General features: G+C 40.7%; 1 protein-coding gene across 1 annotated transcript in view; it reads left to right on the top strand.

Moving 5' to 3' along the window:
* The window catches only part of si:dkey-233k19.3 (dynein heavy chain 11, axonemal), a 44,642-nt gene that overhangs the window by 19,734 nt on the left and 12,196 nt on the right, over positions 1–12,712 (top strand). The window contains exons 42-63 of the mRNA XM_030072092.1: positions 157–305; positions 580–730; positions 824–955; positions 1,266–1,439; positions 2,034–2,238; positions 2,570–2,735; positions 2,856–2,958; positions 3,355–3,594; positions 3,670–3,831; positions 3,990–4,183; positions 4,479–4,641; positions 5,158–5,281; positions 5,620–5,762; positions 6,630–6,791; positions 8,535–8,768; positions 9,047–9,193; positions 9,295–9,408; positions 9,521–9,664; positions 10,507–10,689; positions 10,821–10,922; positions 11,034–11,168; positions 12,536–12,709. Coding sequence (XP_029927952.1) covers positions 157–305; positions 580–730; positions 824–955; positions 1,266–1,439; positions 2,034–2,238; positions 2,570–2,735; positions 2,856–2,958; positions 3,355–3,594; positions 3,670–3,831; positions 3,990–4,183; positions 4,479–4,641; positions 5,158–5,281; positions 5,620–5,762; positions 6,630–6,791; positions 8,535–8,768; positions 9,047–9,193; positions 9,295–9,408; positions 9,521–9,664; positions 10,507–10,689; positions 10,821–10,922; positions 11,034–11,168; positions 12,536–12,709 — 3,501 coding nt within the window. The remainder of the gene's footprint in view (positions 1–156; positions 306–579; positions 731–823; positions 956–1,265; positions 1,440–2,033; positions 2,239–2,569; positions 2,736–2,855; positions 2,959–3,354; positions 3,595–3,669; positions 3,832–3,989; positions 4,184–4,478; positions 4,642–5,157; positions 5,282–5,619; positions 5,763–6,629; positions 6,792–8,534; positions 8,769–9,046; positions 9,194–9,294; positions 9,409–9,520; positions 9,665–10,506; positions 10,690–10,820; positions 10,923–11,033; positions 11,169–12,535; positions 12,710–12,712) is intronic.

Genomic DNA, 12,712 nt, shown 5'->3' with positions numbered 1-12,712 from the left:
TCTCTTTTTATATCTTCTGCCTTTGAAATATTTTAAAACAAGCATGTCAAACCTAATGAGATTTGGTGGTATATTCCCTATTGTTTCATTTTATTTTTCATTTTGACCAATCACTTGTTATCATATCATAAATTTTTAATTCTTAACGTCTCTTAGGTCCTGACTCTGGCTAGTAATGAGCGTGTGCCTCTCTCCTCATCCATGAGATTGGTGTTTGAAATCAGTCACCTGAGGACAGCTACTCCTGCTACTGTGTCAAGAGCGGGAATTCTTTATGTCAACCCCCAAGATCTGGGCTGGAACCCGTGAGTTATACAGACTAGCGCCAAATTGACCAGTTTATATTCAACCAACACTGATGCATTTCTAAGATTATTAATACCCTGCCCCTTTTGTACTAAATCTGTGTTTCGGTTGTCCTTGCACCATGTATGTAGGCATGTACCATGTAACTCTCTTGGGTGTCATTATATCTCTGCCCCAATGTTGCCATAATAAATACCTGTAAATGTATTTTCCTTGGGATCAGACAATCATACCAGCACAACAGTATAAAAATATGTCTTTTGTGGTGCTCAGGTATGTTGCCAGCTGGATTGACACACGAACATGTCAGACAGAAAGAGCCCACCTTACCATCCTGTTTGAAAAGTATGTTCCAAGTTGCATAGAGCAGATGAGAAACACTTTCAAGACGATCACTCCCATCCCAGAGAACTCTATGGTGCAGGTGCGTGACACTCAAGCATATACACTCCTTTCCTATTTTTTGTATGCCCTTAAAGTCAGAAACTCATAGTAAAATTAATAATTTTGTCCTCAGACTCTCTGTGCTTTGCTGGACTGCCTGCTAACACCAGACAATATCCCATCTGAGTCTCCCCGTGAGCTATACGAGACCTACTTCACTTTTGCATGCATCTGGGCTTTTGGTGGGGCCTTGTATCAAGATCAGGTATTGTCTCAGTTTAATTTAAATGGTTTAAATGGTGTGTATATAGACACAAATCATACTAATAAGCATACTAATAATAGCATAATGAGACCAATTCTTAAGCTTATCAGAAAATAGGCAAGCATCTGGAAAATTTGGGTTATATTTATAAAATAAGTCTTCATACAGATGGCCTTAGACTTCCCTTCTTTCAATTTTTTTTTTTTTTCAATTTTATCGCAGATTAGACATACTGCTGTTATTGAACTGCCTGCTGATCTGAACTGCTTGCTGCATCAAATGTCATGATTACTTTCAATGCTCTGTGTAGCTTTACGATTACAGAGTAAAGTTCAGCCAGTGGTGGACCAAGGAAATGAAGGCAGTGAAGCTACCAGCACAGGGGACAGTGTTTGACTACTACCTGGACCCTCTGACCAAACGCTTCCTGCCCTGGAGCGACACTGTGCCGCCTTTTGAAGCAAATTGCGATACACCGTTACATGTAAGAGCACAGAAGCTGCTACTAACATGGAGAGCCAGGCCCCTTTCACATAACTCTAGAAACACAAACTTTTCAAAGAAGTGCTGACACAATCACAGGAAGTAACCTTTGTTTGAAAAGAAATAACCAAAAATGAACAATACAGTCATATTAAAAATGTTTGTATGCCTCAATGAACATAATGAGAGAGGGTAAAGCCACATCATGAGGTTATGGCAGGAGTCCTAGAATGGATGATAGGCTTACCACTGTGTCTGATTACCGTCTACTGCACCCCATACCAGACTGTGTGGGGGTGAAGGCATCAGCACCAAGGCTTGAGCTATCACCCACGCTCTATTGTCTTTCTTTATGCTCTTGCATGCAGCTGCGAATGCTCCAAAGACTCTTGCTGGGCCATAATTAGTGGGGTTTTGTTCTGAGCAAATGACGCTATTATGACAGAATAGTTGTGGTGTACTGGGGAACTACAAGAAATTATAAATCGTACACAATTCACTGAACACATGTCTGTCAATAAATCACACTCAAAGAAAGCTATAATAACCATGTATGTTTCTGTTCTCCTTCTTCCTGCTGTTTGTATGATTGCAGGCTGTTCTTGTACACACAGCAGAGACTGTGCGTCTCAGGTACTTCATGGACTTGTTGCTAGAGAAGGGACAGGCAATAATGCTTGTGGGGAATGCTGGAGTGGGAAAGACTGCGCTTGTCAGGCACAAGTTAGACTGTCTACCAGAAAGTTACATGACTACGAAAGTACCCTTCAACTACTATACCACCTCCCTCATGCTACAAAGTGAGTGGGATTGTTTTGTTGTTCTGTGGCACAGAGTTTTACTCACATACATCAAGTAAACTCTAGCACCATCTGCTGGTAATGTTCAGATTCAGTGAGGGTGGAGGGGGAGCAGTTTTTCTGTTTAAGTTCACCCTTAGCTTATGTGTCAGTATATCATTACATTAGCCACATGACACCCTACAATCAAAAGTTGTTGTTTTTTTGGTAAGTTTAACTCCTTATGAAAGCTGTGAAATGCCACTTTCATAAGTAATAGTTAAAAGTGATTTGTTTGTTGTTGTTCTATTTTGATTGTCTTTTTGAAAATTTGCTCTGGTTTCTCTCTTAGTGGCTCTAGAGCAACCATTAGAGAAGAGAGCAGGCAGGAACTATTCCCCTTTAGGCAACAGAAGGCTGGTGTACTTCATAGATGACTTGAACATGCCAGCTGTGGACAGTTATGGAACAGTGCAGCCGCATACACTCATACGCCAACATCTGGATTATAACCACTGGTGAGAGATCCCCGCAGGCACAGCATCACTTTCTGTTGTGTATGTTTGTAATGTGTGAATATTGACCATCAGTGTCACAACACTAAACATTAACCCTGTTCCTTTTCTTGCTCATTCAAGGTACGACAGACAGAAATTGTGCTTAAAGGAAATACATAACACTCAGTATGTTGTGTGTATGAATCCAACTGCTGGGAGCTTCAACATCAACCCTAGACTTCAGGTATTTTTTTGTCAATAAAATTAGCATGGATCTTGTTACTCCCAAAATTTGTATTAAAATGAGCATGCCAGCATTTTTTCTCTTTTGCTCATCTCATCATCTTTGCGTCTTTGCTCACCCTCTCATTCAAAAGACTGATTTATTAGTGTATTAGCAATGACAGCATCATAGATTAACAGTGCATCTAAAATCCAAAATAATGGTAAGAGTCATGTCAATTTCAATTCAATTTTTACACCAGGGCTGGATAGACCAAAAGTTGTTTTGGGTAAATGGGCAGTTAACACTACTTGTTAAGATGTTGTAGCTGTTAAGTAAGCAAAAAATGAATTCTACACTATTATGCACTGTACATGCTTCTGAAATGTGTCTATGCTTCCTTTGTGCCTTCCACAGAGGCATTTCTCAGTGTTTGCGGTGAACTTCCCCTCAGCGGAAGCCCAGACGTCCATCTACGGTCAGATACTGACTGGCCACCTGAAGCAGCAGCTTTTCAGTCCAGCTGTTCAGAGGAGTGCCCCTGTTGTGGTCCAGGCTGCCATAGCTCTTCACCACAAGATGGTTCACAACTTCCTGCCCACTGCTGTCAGATTTCACTACATATTCAATCTCCGAGACCTATCTAACGTCTTCCAGGTAATGACAGTAGTGAGCATGTTTTACAGTTTTGGATGAAAAATGATTTTTTCATTGGAATCTTGGGTCTTTCAGGGTCTTCTCTTTGCTGGACCTGAGAGTGTGAAAGAGAGCATTGACCTGGTGCTGCTGTGGCTCCACGAATCCTGCAGAGTTTACTCAGATAGACTGGTCAATGTGAGGGACCTGCAGCTCTTCCACAAGCTGCAGATGGAGACTGTGCATGACTGCTTTGAGGTGCAATGCAGATTCTAGTGAATAGTATACACAGTATGCTGTTTTCTACTATAGTTAATTAGATTTTTCTTGACACAAAAACAATGATCCAAAGATCCAAACATTCATATAGGTAAGGATAAGCCTCTTAAATTATGTATTATGCTTGTCTTTTCCAGGGAGTGGAAGAGGAGCAGGTGACAAAGGAGCCCCTCCTCTACTGCCACTTCATCCAGGGAGGCGAGGAAGGGTCCTATACACCTGTCACAAACTGGTCTGTGCTCAGGACCATCCTTACTGATGCTCTGGAGAGTTACAATGAGCTCAACGCAGCTATGAACCTGGTGCTGTTTGAAGATGCCATGCAACATGTGTGAGTATAGTCAATCTTAAGACCAAATGATTGTAATTTCATCACAACTTTTGTGTGCTACTTTTCAGTAACAATGTTGAGAGAGAGTAAGGAATGTAAACAGAATATTAAAAAGTGAAAATGGATAGGAGTAACTCTACACAGCTCTATACAACATGGAAATGATAATGTTTAATTTAAAAACCTTACTGCTGTTGTGAGGACATATTAGAAGACACTATGTAGATATGTTAATATTGCTTTGATAGCTATAGATAACTTTTTCACAACATGACTACGGTTGTGTCACCATCAGCTGTAGAATCAGTCGAATCCTGGAGTCTCCACGAGGTCACGGCTTGCTGGTTGGCGTCGGGGGTAGTGGGAAGCAGAGTCTGACCCGTCTGGCTGCCTACATCTCCTCTGTGGAGGTCTTCCAAATCACGCTGAGTAAGGGTTACAGCGTTCATGACCTGAAGGTAAGTGTATTTTTAATAGGTCTCCTAAAATGGCCACAAAGATGATCAAGCATCACAGAACTATATAAATTATACTTTATAATTGTATCGCCTGTAAGTGCCCAATTCACAATCACAATCCTTAGATGCCGTCATGAATGACTTTCTTTTAGAGAGGAATAATGCAAAAAAGCTGTAATTAATTTATGGTGATCAAGATTTCTTTTGAGCAGAATTCTCCAGATCAATATTGCCTCCAGCTGCATTCAGCGTATTGATCTAATTCAATTCTGTTCACCCTCTCCACTGACTCGAGAGAGAATTGTCAGATGCTATTAAAGGCCCGTGGGAAATATTTCAATGCCTCATTGATGAAGCGAGTATTTTCAATTTAATAATCTGTTAAAAGATCAAGGTATCATCACTACATTTGTACTATCCCATTGATTATTGTTGGACAATTCAAAATTATTTATCAGACTCCACTGAATGTGAACTGTTCAGTTATCCATTCAGGTTATGTGTGGTGTTGTTTAGGTGGATCTGGCAGGCTTGTTCCTTAAGACTGGAGTGAAGAACCAACGCATTGCTCTGCTGCTGACTGATGCACAGATACATGATGAACGGTTTCTGGTCATTATTAACGACTTACTAGCATCAGGTAAGAGCCAAAATCAATATCAGTATCAGTCATACTGGGTATTACATGTGTTTCCCCAGGACTCAAGGCAAAATCCCCCTGGACATTTTGTGTTTATATTGTTGTATTTTCAGCATAGTTGTGGAACTGGATGTTGTTATTCTTTCTGAACTGCTTGCATGCATGAGTGCTGTTATTTATCATGGTATTCAGTGTTGGATATTATCACTTTTCTCTGACTTACTGCTAGCAGAATTACTCAGTTCCCATGAAATCACTTAGATGCTATGATGTTACATGAAGATTGCAATGCTGATGTTAATCAATGGAATATTTGTCATCTTTTCCTTTCTTTCCAGGTGAAATTGCTGAGCTCTTCAGCGAGGAGGAAATTGAAGGTATTGTGGCTGGTGTAAGGGCTGATGTCCGATCATTGGGACTGCTGGACAACAGGGAGAACTGCTGGAGGTTCTTCATTGACAGAGTCCAACTGCAGCTCAAGGTCTAGTCCTTCAAAGACACCTCCAAAGACAAGTGTTGTTACTCACTACTGTCCCTAATGTTGTGAAATGAAATGTTTGCTCTTGAAGTGACCTATGCAAATTCTCTCTTGATAAAATACAGCATCACTATTTGACAACTCCTTACTGTCACCATTTTTTCTTCTCACTGTTGCTTTTGATATTACTTACCAATCTACCAGAAAGGATTTTTCAGATAATGTGGGGAATGGAGCTGGTGAACTCACAAATTAGACTTAATGAAAACACAAATCAGATTATTATGGGAACCATTTGTTATGTTAAAGATCACATTTTCTCCAGCATTTGAATGTGTCATCACAGCTGACATTCACAACAATACATTGATGAGGAAATCCCACACATAGCATCTTAAGCTGCAAAACCAAAGACACAGCTGCTGTGTAATGTGATTAAATATCTTTGACAAGCTGCATGAACAGACCCAGACAAAAAGGGGGGTTAAAAGGAAGGAAATTCCTGTCCCACTGCACATGTATGCGATCCAGCTAATCTTTGCGCCAGGGCTTCTGGTAGTGTCACCGTCTGCTCTAGCCAACTGGGAATGTGGCTGCCTGTCCACATGCCAAGGAGATGAAAGTGGGGGGATAGAAGGCTGCCAGTTGCTTTCTCTTTGATTGGAGGATGGGTTTCCCTTTTGGATGCACCTGCCATATCTATGGCCTGTGCAGTATGTTTGGATTTGCCTATATACACTTGGCTCGACATCCCATCATGGCTGTGCTTGGCTATGGGCATGCATAAACATATTTATGTGTGTGCAGATGCATGTGTATGTGTGTGTGTCATTCATGTGACTCTTCCTCTTCCTGCTTCCTTCTCTGCAGGTGATGCTGTGTTTGTCTCCTGTGGGCAGTACCCTTCGTGTTAGAGCCAGTCGGTTTCCTGCCCTGGTCAATTGCACCACCATCAACTGGTTCCATGCTTGGAGCTCAGAGGCCCTGCAGTCAGTCAGCCACAGGTTCATCCAAGAGATTGAAGGCATTGAGGTGAGGTCTTTTGAAACTAGATACTACTCTTCATCTCTCTTCCCTCTAGAACCTCACATCCTGAATCAAAGTGTTATGTGTGATTTCTGTTGTACACGGCAGATCTAATAATGAGACCATAATTAACAATACAGCTATCAGGGATATATCTTTGTGTTTAACATATCTTCCCTATGTTTGCCATGTGCTCTATTATGAGGCTTCTCCAAACTCAGTTAGACTTTTAATGAACACCTTCTAATTACTATAGTGCAGCTGGATTAACTTCTCCATAGATCCCTCATCATTAGTTCTTCACTGAGATGCTGACAAATTGCTGAACACATGCCTGGAGACTCCAGTGAGTGCAGGCATATCATTGTTTTCCCTCATGGCAGTGGAATGATCACAACCCAGGATCATTTATGTTAATGAGAGGAGAGTGATTAATAAGCACATAACGACCCTCTCAGGAGGCACAGCTGTCACAACCAGGAAGTGTCATCACATATGTGAATGTGGGCCAGACTATTACTTTCCGGTGTGTAATTTGGTATGTGTGTGTGTGTGTGTGTGTGTGTGTGTTTTTTTTGGTTATGTTTGTATGTGTAAGTGTGTGTGCATGTATGTACACATTTGTTGGTGTCCATGTTTGAATGTACATATGCAAAACATGAGCAGCACTGTAACTGTGGTAGCAGTAGCATTAGTAATAGAAGTAAGAAAGAAATATTAGAGTAATACTAGTAAACCGTCTGTACTCACCATAAAATGTCATCTTAAAGCCATTGTCAGCACATACACATTACTTCACACAGTTATGTAATAAATATTCTTTGAGTTTAGTATGTTTCCTCCTCTAGCTGTAGTGGTACACTAGCAACAGTAACAACTGATTTAGGGGTGGGAGTCCTACTAGTGGAGTAAAATATGCTACTTTGTGAATGTGAAAACACTAAAGAAACATATTATGTGCTTCAGTTGGTGCACATGAATAACTCGGAAATGCGTCCTGTTAAATGTTGAGAGATGTCATTGCACTTTGTGAGGCATTACATCTAAAGACATTGACATGACACACCAATTTCTGATTGTTTATCTTCTTAAAGAAGCAGGAAAACAAGAAATGAAATGGTCATTTATTTTAAGTTAGAAATGCACAACCCACTCACAGCTGATACACAAGGCCAATCAATGAGAACTTCTCTCGTATCTCAACTGAACATAGCATGCTTTGTCAAAAAGCATTATGTCAGGTCTTAATTAATAATGATTTTTCCTACTGGCTCCTTGATCATTAACAATGGCTTTTTGTGAGTTATGGTCAGGTTTGATCCTTGTATTCTCTGCTCATTTGTTTTTGCATTAATTGATCGCAAACAGTATGATAAATGGAGGCTCTATGTCATTGAGCATCATATGATAAATACCTAGCTGGAATATGGTATAACAACCTCTGTGTTGAGAAAGTTGGAGGCCATGAGGTATAATGTAAACAGTGTGCATGCTTTACAAGCTGCATGTCAGTGGTCTAAACACATTATTTTCACAGTGGTTTCAAAGCCTAATCATTTCTGCTAGCTGCACCTAAATTTCAGATTGAGTAAGTCAGAGCCAGCCAAGTAAGATGGCAAAACTTGTAGATGAATTCAAAATTTATGAAGATAATATTTCAGCCCCCATCAGCTTGGGGATGTTAAACTCTACTCAATCCAGTTCGCCCTGTAACCCCCCTTTCCCCCCCTTCTCTGCTTATTTTTACAGCCTGCTGTCCAGGAATCCATCAGTCTTTTCATGGCCTATGTTCACACCAGTGTCAACCAGGCAAGTGAAAAATACCAGCGCAATGAGAAGAGGTACAATTACACCACCCCCAAGAGCTTTCTCCAGCAAATCACCCTGTACAGGAACCTTCTGGGGAAGAGTCGGGCTCAGCTCCAGCACAAGATGAACCGGCTTGACAGCGGACTTCAGAAGCTCCAAACCACTGCCGCTCAGGTAAACATCTCCATTATATAGTGTGTTTAATATAAGTTTAGCATTGGTTTTAATTACAATGTTACATCGTGTTTTTCCCCTATCATTGAATTAATGCTTAAAGGCCGTCAGGGTAAATCATACTTTATTTGCCAAACATGTACTTTTTTATTTTAGTTCTCTTCCTTCTCCTTTTTTACATTTTAAGTGGCTTCATGTCATGCTGGACACAGGAATCAAATAATGCATTTACCTAATATTTGAATTATCTTAAGTATGTATAATCTCACTATTTTTAGGTTGAGGATCTTAAAGCCAAACTAGCCTTCCAAGAAACTGAGTTGACCCTTAAAAACCAGAATATTGAAGCTCTAATTGCAAAGATTGGACTACAGGCGGAGAGGGTCAGTCGCAAAAGAGAGACTGCGGATGTGGAGGCACAAAAGGTGAGACTTGGTGAGAAAAGGTGAGGCTAGGACTTACAGTAGTACTTGCACAGCACATTTTGTTATTTTTATTAATTACTGTGATTGTTGCTTCTCTGCAGGTTGCTCTCATCCAGACAGAAGTTTCAGTGAAAAAGAAGGACTGTGAGGAAGACCTTGCCAAGGCAGAACCATCACTGGCAGCTGCCACAGCAGCACTGGATACGCTCAACAAGGTGCTTCATCTTGACTAGTTGGATGATATTGTATCAAATTTTGTCCTGCCAGATGAATATAGATATAAAGAAAGACAAATATTTTGTAAATATCCATGATTCTTTCTTTCAGGTGAATCTGACGGAGCTGAAGACCTTTCCCAACCCTCCAGCGGCAGTGATCAATGTGGCAGCAGCTGTGATGGTCCTGCTTGCTCCCCGTGGCCGAGTGCCCAAGGAGCGGAGCTGGAAGGCGGCGCGGGCCTTCATGGGCAAGGTTAAGCTGTCACCATGTCAATCATATCTGGCTGATTGATGCCAATCTAATTTGTGTGCGGGCCTTGACACTGGCCCTGCTCAGCATCTCTCCCATGCTCCCATTATGGCTGGATGGCTCTATGAATATGCTCACTTACAAGGGGAGCAACTGTATCTGCCAATTTCTGGACCTCCAGCCATTATTATCCAACTGCCTGTCTTAAAGGGACAGTTTTGTTTTTCTTTCTTTTCTTTTCTTTTCTTTTTTTAAGTCCAACCCACCCAAGCATGTTTTTCTTTTTTTTTTTCTTTTTTTTTTTTCTTTTTATTTATCATTACTATTATTATTTTGGATGGTGAAAAGCTTCAGTTTTAGAAGTTGTTAAGTTAGTTCCATTAACTGGGGCTGAAAAGCAGTTTTCAGAAAAAACACATACTATAGTTCACTGTGCTTTGAAACAGTTTAGAAGCTTTATGGAAAGCTATGTGTGTTATATATGATAGATAGATAGATAGATAGATAGATAGATAGATAGATAGATAGATACCCAATACTGGGTACAGATTCAATTCATTACTTTCATTTAACATCATAGTATTAAGATGATTTGTATAGAGTCACTGAAAAGGAAGATTTTTCAGTTTTCTTCTTTGGAAAAATCTAACACATTTCTGTGTGTAAAATGGCAGAAGATTAAGACACGTTGTTTTGATATCTGCCATGATCAGTGTTGTCCTTGCCATTGGATTTTATGAATTAATGGGAAAATTCTTGATAACAGCACTTGTGTCTATACTGGTATCAGCCCAACATCCAGTGCTTGTAGCCTACTGATGTGCTCTAGGATTTTTGTCCGTCAGGTGGATGACTTCCTGCAGGCCTTGGTATCGTATGACAAGGAGCACATCCCTGAGTCCTGTCTGAGTGTGGTGAAGCAGGAGTATCTGAGAAATCCAGAATTTCACCCTGATCTAGTCAGAACCAAGTCTACAGCTGCAGCAGGACTGTGTGCCTGGACCATTAACATCGTCAGATATTATGAGGTCAGTTTGAAAACCATCACAGCCTCAAAGAAGTGGTCATTTTAATTGCACTTACAATAAAACAATTATATTAATGAGATATTGATCTGTTGAAAAATCTTTATATAAAATAAAGAATACACCCTCCTTAGGTATATTGTGATGTCACTCCTAAGAGGCAAGCATTATCACAAGCTAATGCAGAACTGGAAACAGCAACTGCCAAACTGCTGGCAGTTCAGAAGAAATTGATGGTAAGCAGAATGCTACTGTTACACTTGATTAAGTCACTTGGTCTGTGAGCCAAGTTTCCAGAATGGCTTCTTTACTCACTGCATTGCTTCCTTTGGTTTGTTTTTCTCCAGGATCTGGATGCCAGCCTCAAGAATCTTACAGCTCAGTTTGAAAGAGCTACAGCTGAGAAAATCAGCTGTCAGGAGAAGGTGACCCGCACCAACCAGACCATAGAGCTAGCCAACCGACTGGTCAAGGGCTTGGAGGTAAACGAGTAAAGACAGCTGCGGAGAGAATTGTTGGGTTATGCCACTGAGTCTGACCTGGCATAACGTAAACTGTCATTTTGCTGGAGGCATGCATGGAGAGGTGCTAGTAATCAAATTGCATCAGTAATCTGGACTAAAAGTTGTTATGTACTGGCAAAATAGCCTGGCAGTTGTGTGAGTATCTCAGGCAAAGGGAGATTTTACAGTCTGGCTCAGCAGCATATTGGGGACTTGCGAGACAGGTAGAGAGGGCTGGACCACAGAGAACGCATGGCTGAACTGGGCAGCAGGCTGGCTGAATCCTTTCCAAGTGGAGAGGGGAAGAGAGATGGCAAGAAGGCTACACTAACAGTGCAGTCAGTCTGTGCAGCAGACTGGTTGTGTGTATGTGCATGTATGTGTATGCATGTCTGCCTGTGTCTGCGTGCACTTGTGTATTCATGTGCTTGCACAGTCTCTAGTTTGTCCTTAGTATTATAACTGCCCTATTGGGAGCTTTTTTTCCACTCCTTGAAACAGCCTGCAGGCAGATGTGATGGATACAGTTAGTTTTGTCTAAAAAGTAGGCATTTTATTTAGATTCTTTTGCCCTCAGGTTTCCTACAGTATCCATTATATTTATGTTTGCTAATACAAAATAAAAGATGGTCATTTCAGCGGCCATTTTGTAAGTTCGACTTTCTTATTTCAGAAAATAAATGTGGTTTGCATGGAACAGCTTGGCTTTTAACCATATCAAGATAAATGTTTTGTCTTTATGGCATTGACCTGGAAGCAATAGTGTTCAGACTAATAAATCAGGCCGTCTATATTTAATCATTAACTTACCTCAAAGCCTCAACAGCTGTTGGAAATTAACAATGTCTCACCCCAGACTGAGTGATATTACAGGCAATCCATAATGCATTAGAGTAAAATTATAGTGATTTTTAACTGTCTGAGAATTTATTATGTGACATATTCTAGATCCACAGCCCCTTGTAAGAAAATGCCATGCATGATTTATTGTTGTAGGGCTGTCACAGTCATAGTATTGAAGGTTTAAATGAATGCTAAGTTGATGCTGAATGAATCTGCAGCCAAACTTCTAAAGCCATTTTAAGGGAATGGCAGTTTTATACTTTACTGCTTACATCTTCTTAGTTTGCACAATAAATGGAGCGGGAAATCACTCAATACATTTCCTTGTAGAGGACACTCATGTTTAGTTCCTCGGTTTGAACTATCTTGAAGTGGGCTGGAAGCTTTCTTCTTTTTAATTTAATGTGCTTACTCATACTTCTTGTCATTATTGCAGATACTTGTGAATAAGCCACACTGGTATGCATTAATAATGTGAATCCTAATCTTTGCATGTCCTGCAGTCAGAGAAGGCACGCTGGTCTCAAGCAGTGGTTCAGTATGAGGAGCAACAGAAAACCCTGTGTGGGGATGTGCTCCTCACTTCAGCTTTTGTGTCGTACATGGGTTACTTCCCCAGGCAATACCGCATGGATCTCCTCAACAGTGTGTGGATCCCTTTCCTTCAGTCTCAACAGGTA

This window comes from Myripristis murdjan, chromosome 16 (genome assembly GCF_902150065.1).
Source record: "Myripristis murdjan chromosome 16, fMyrMur1.1, whole genome shotgun sequence".
Classification (NCBI taxonomy): Eukaryota; Metazoa; Chordata; class Actinopteri; order Holocentriformes; family Holocentridae; genus Myripristis; species Myripristis murdjan.
The sequence above is the reverse complement of the archived record's forward strand: the minus strand, read 5'-3'. Positions and strand labels throughout refer to the sequence as shown.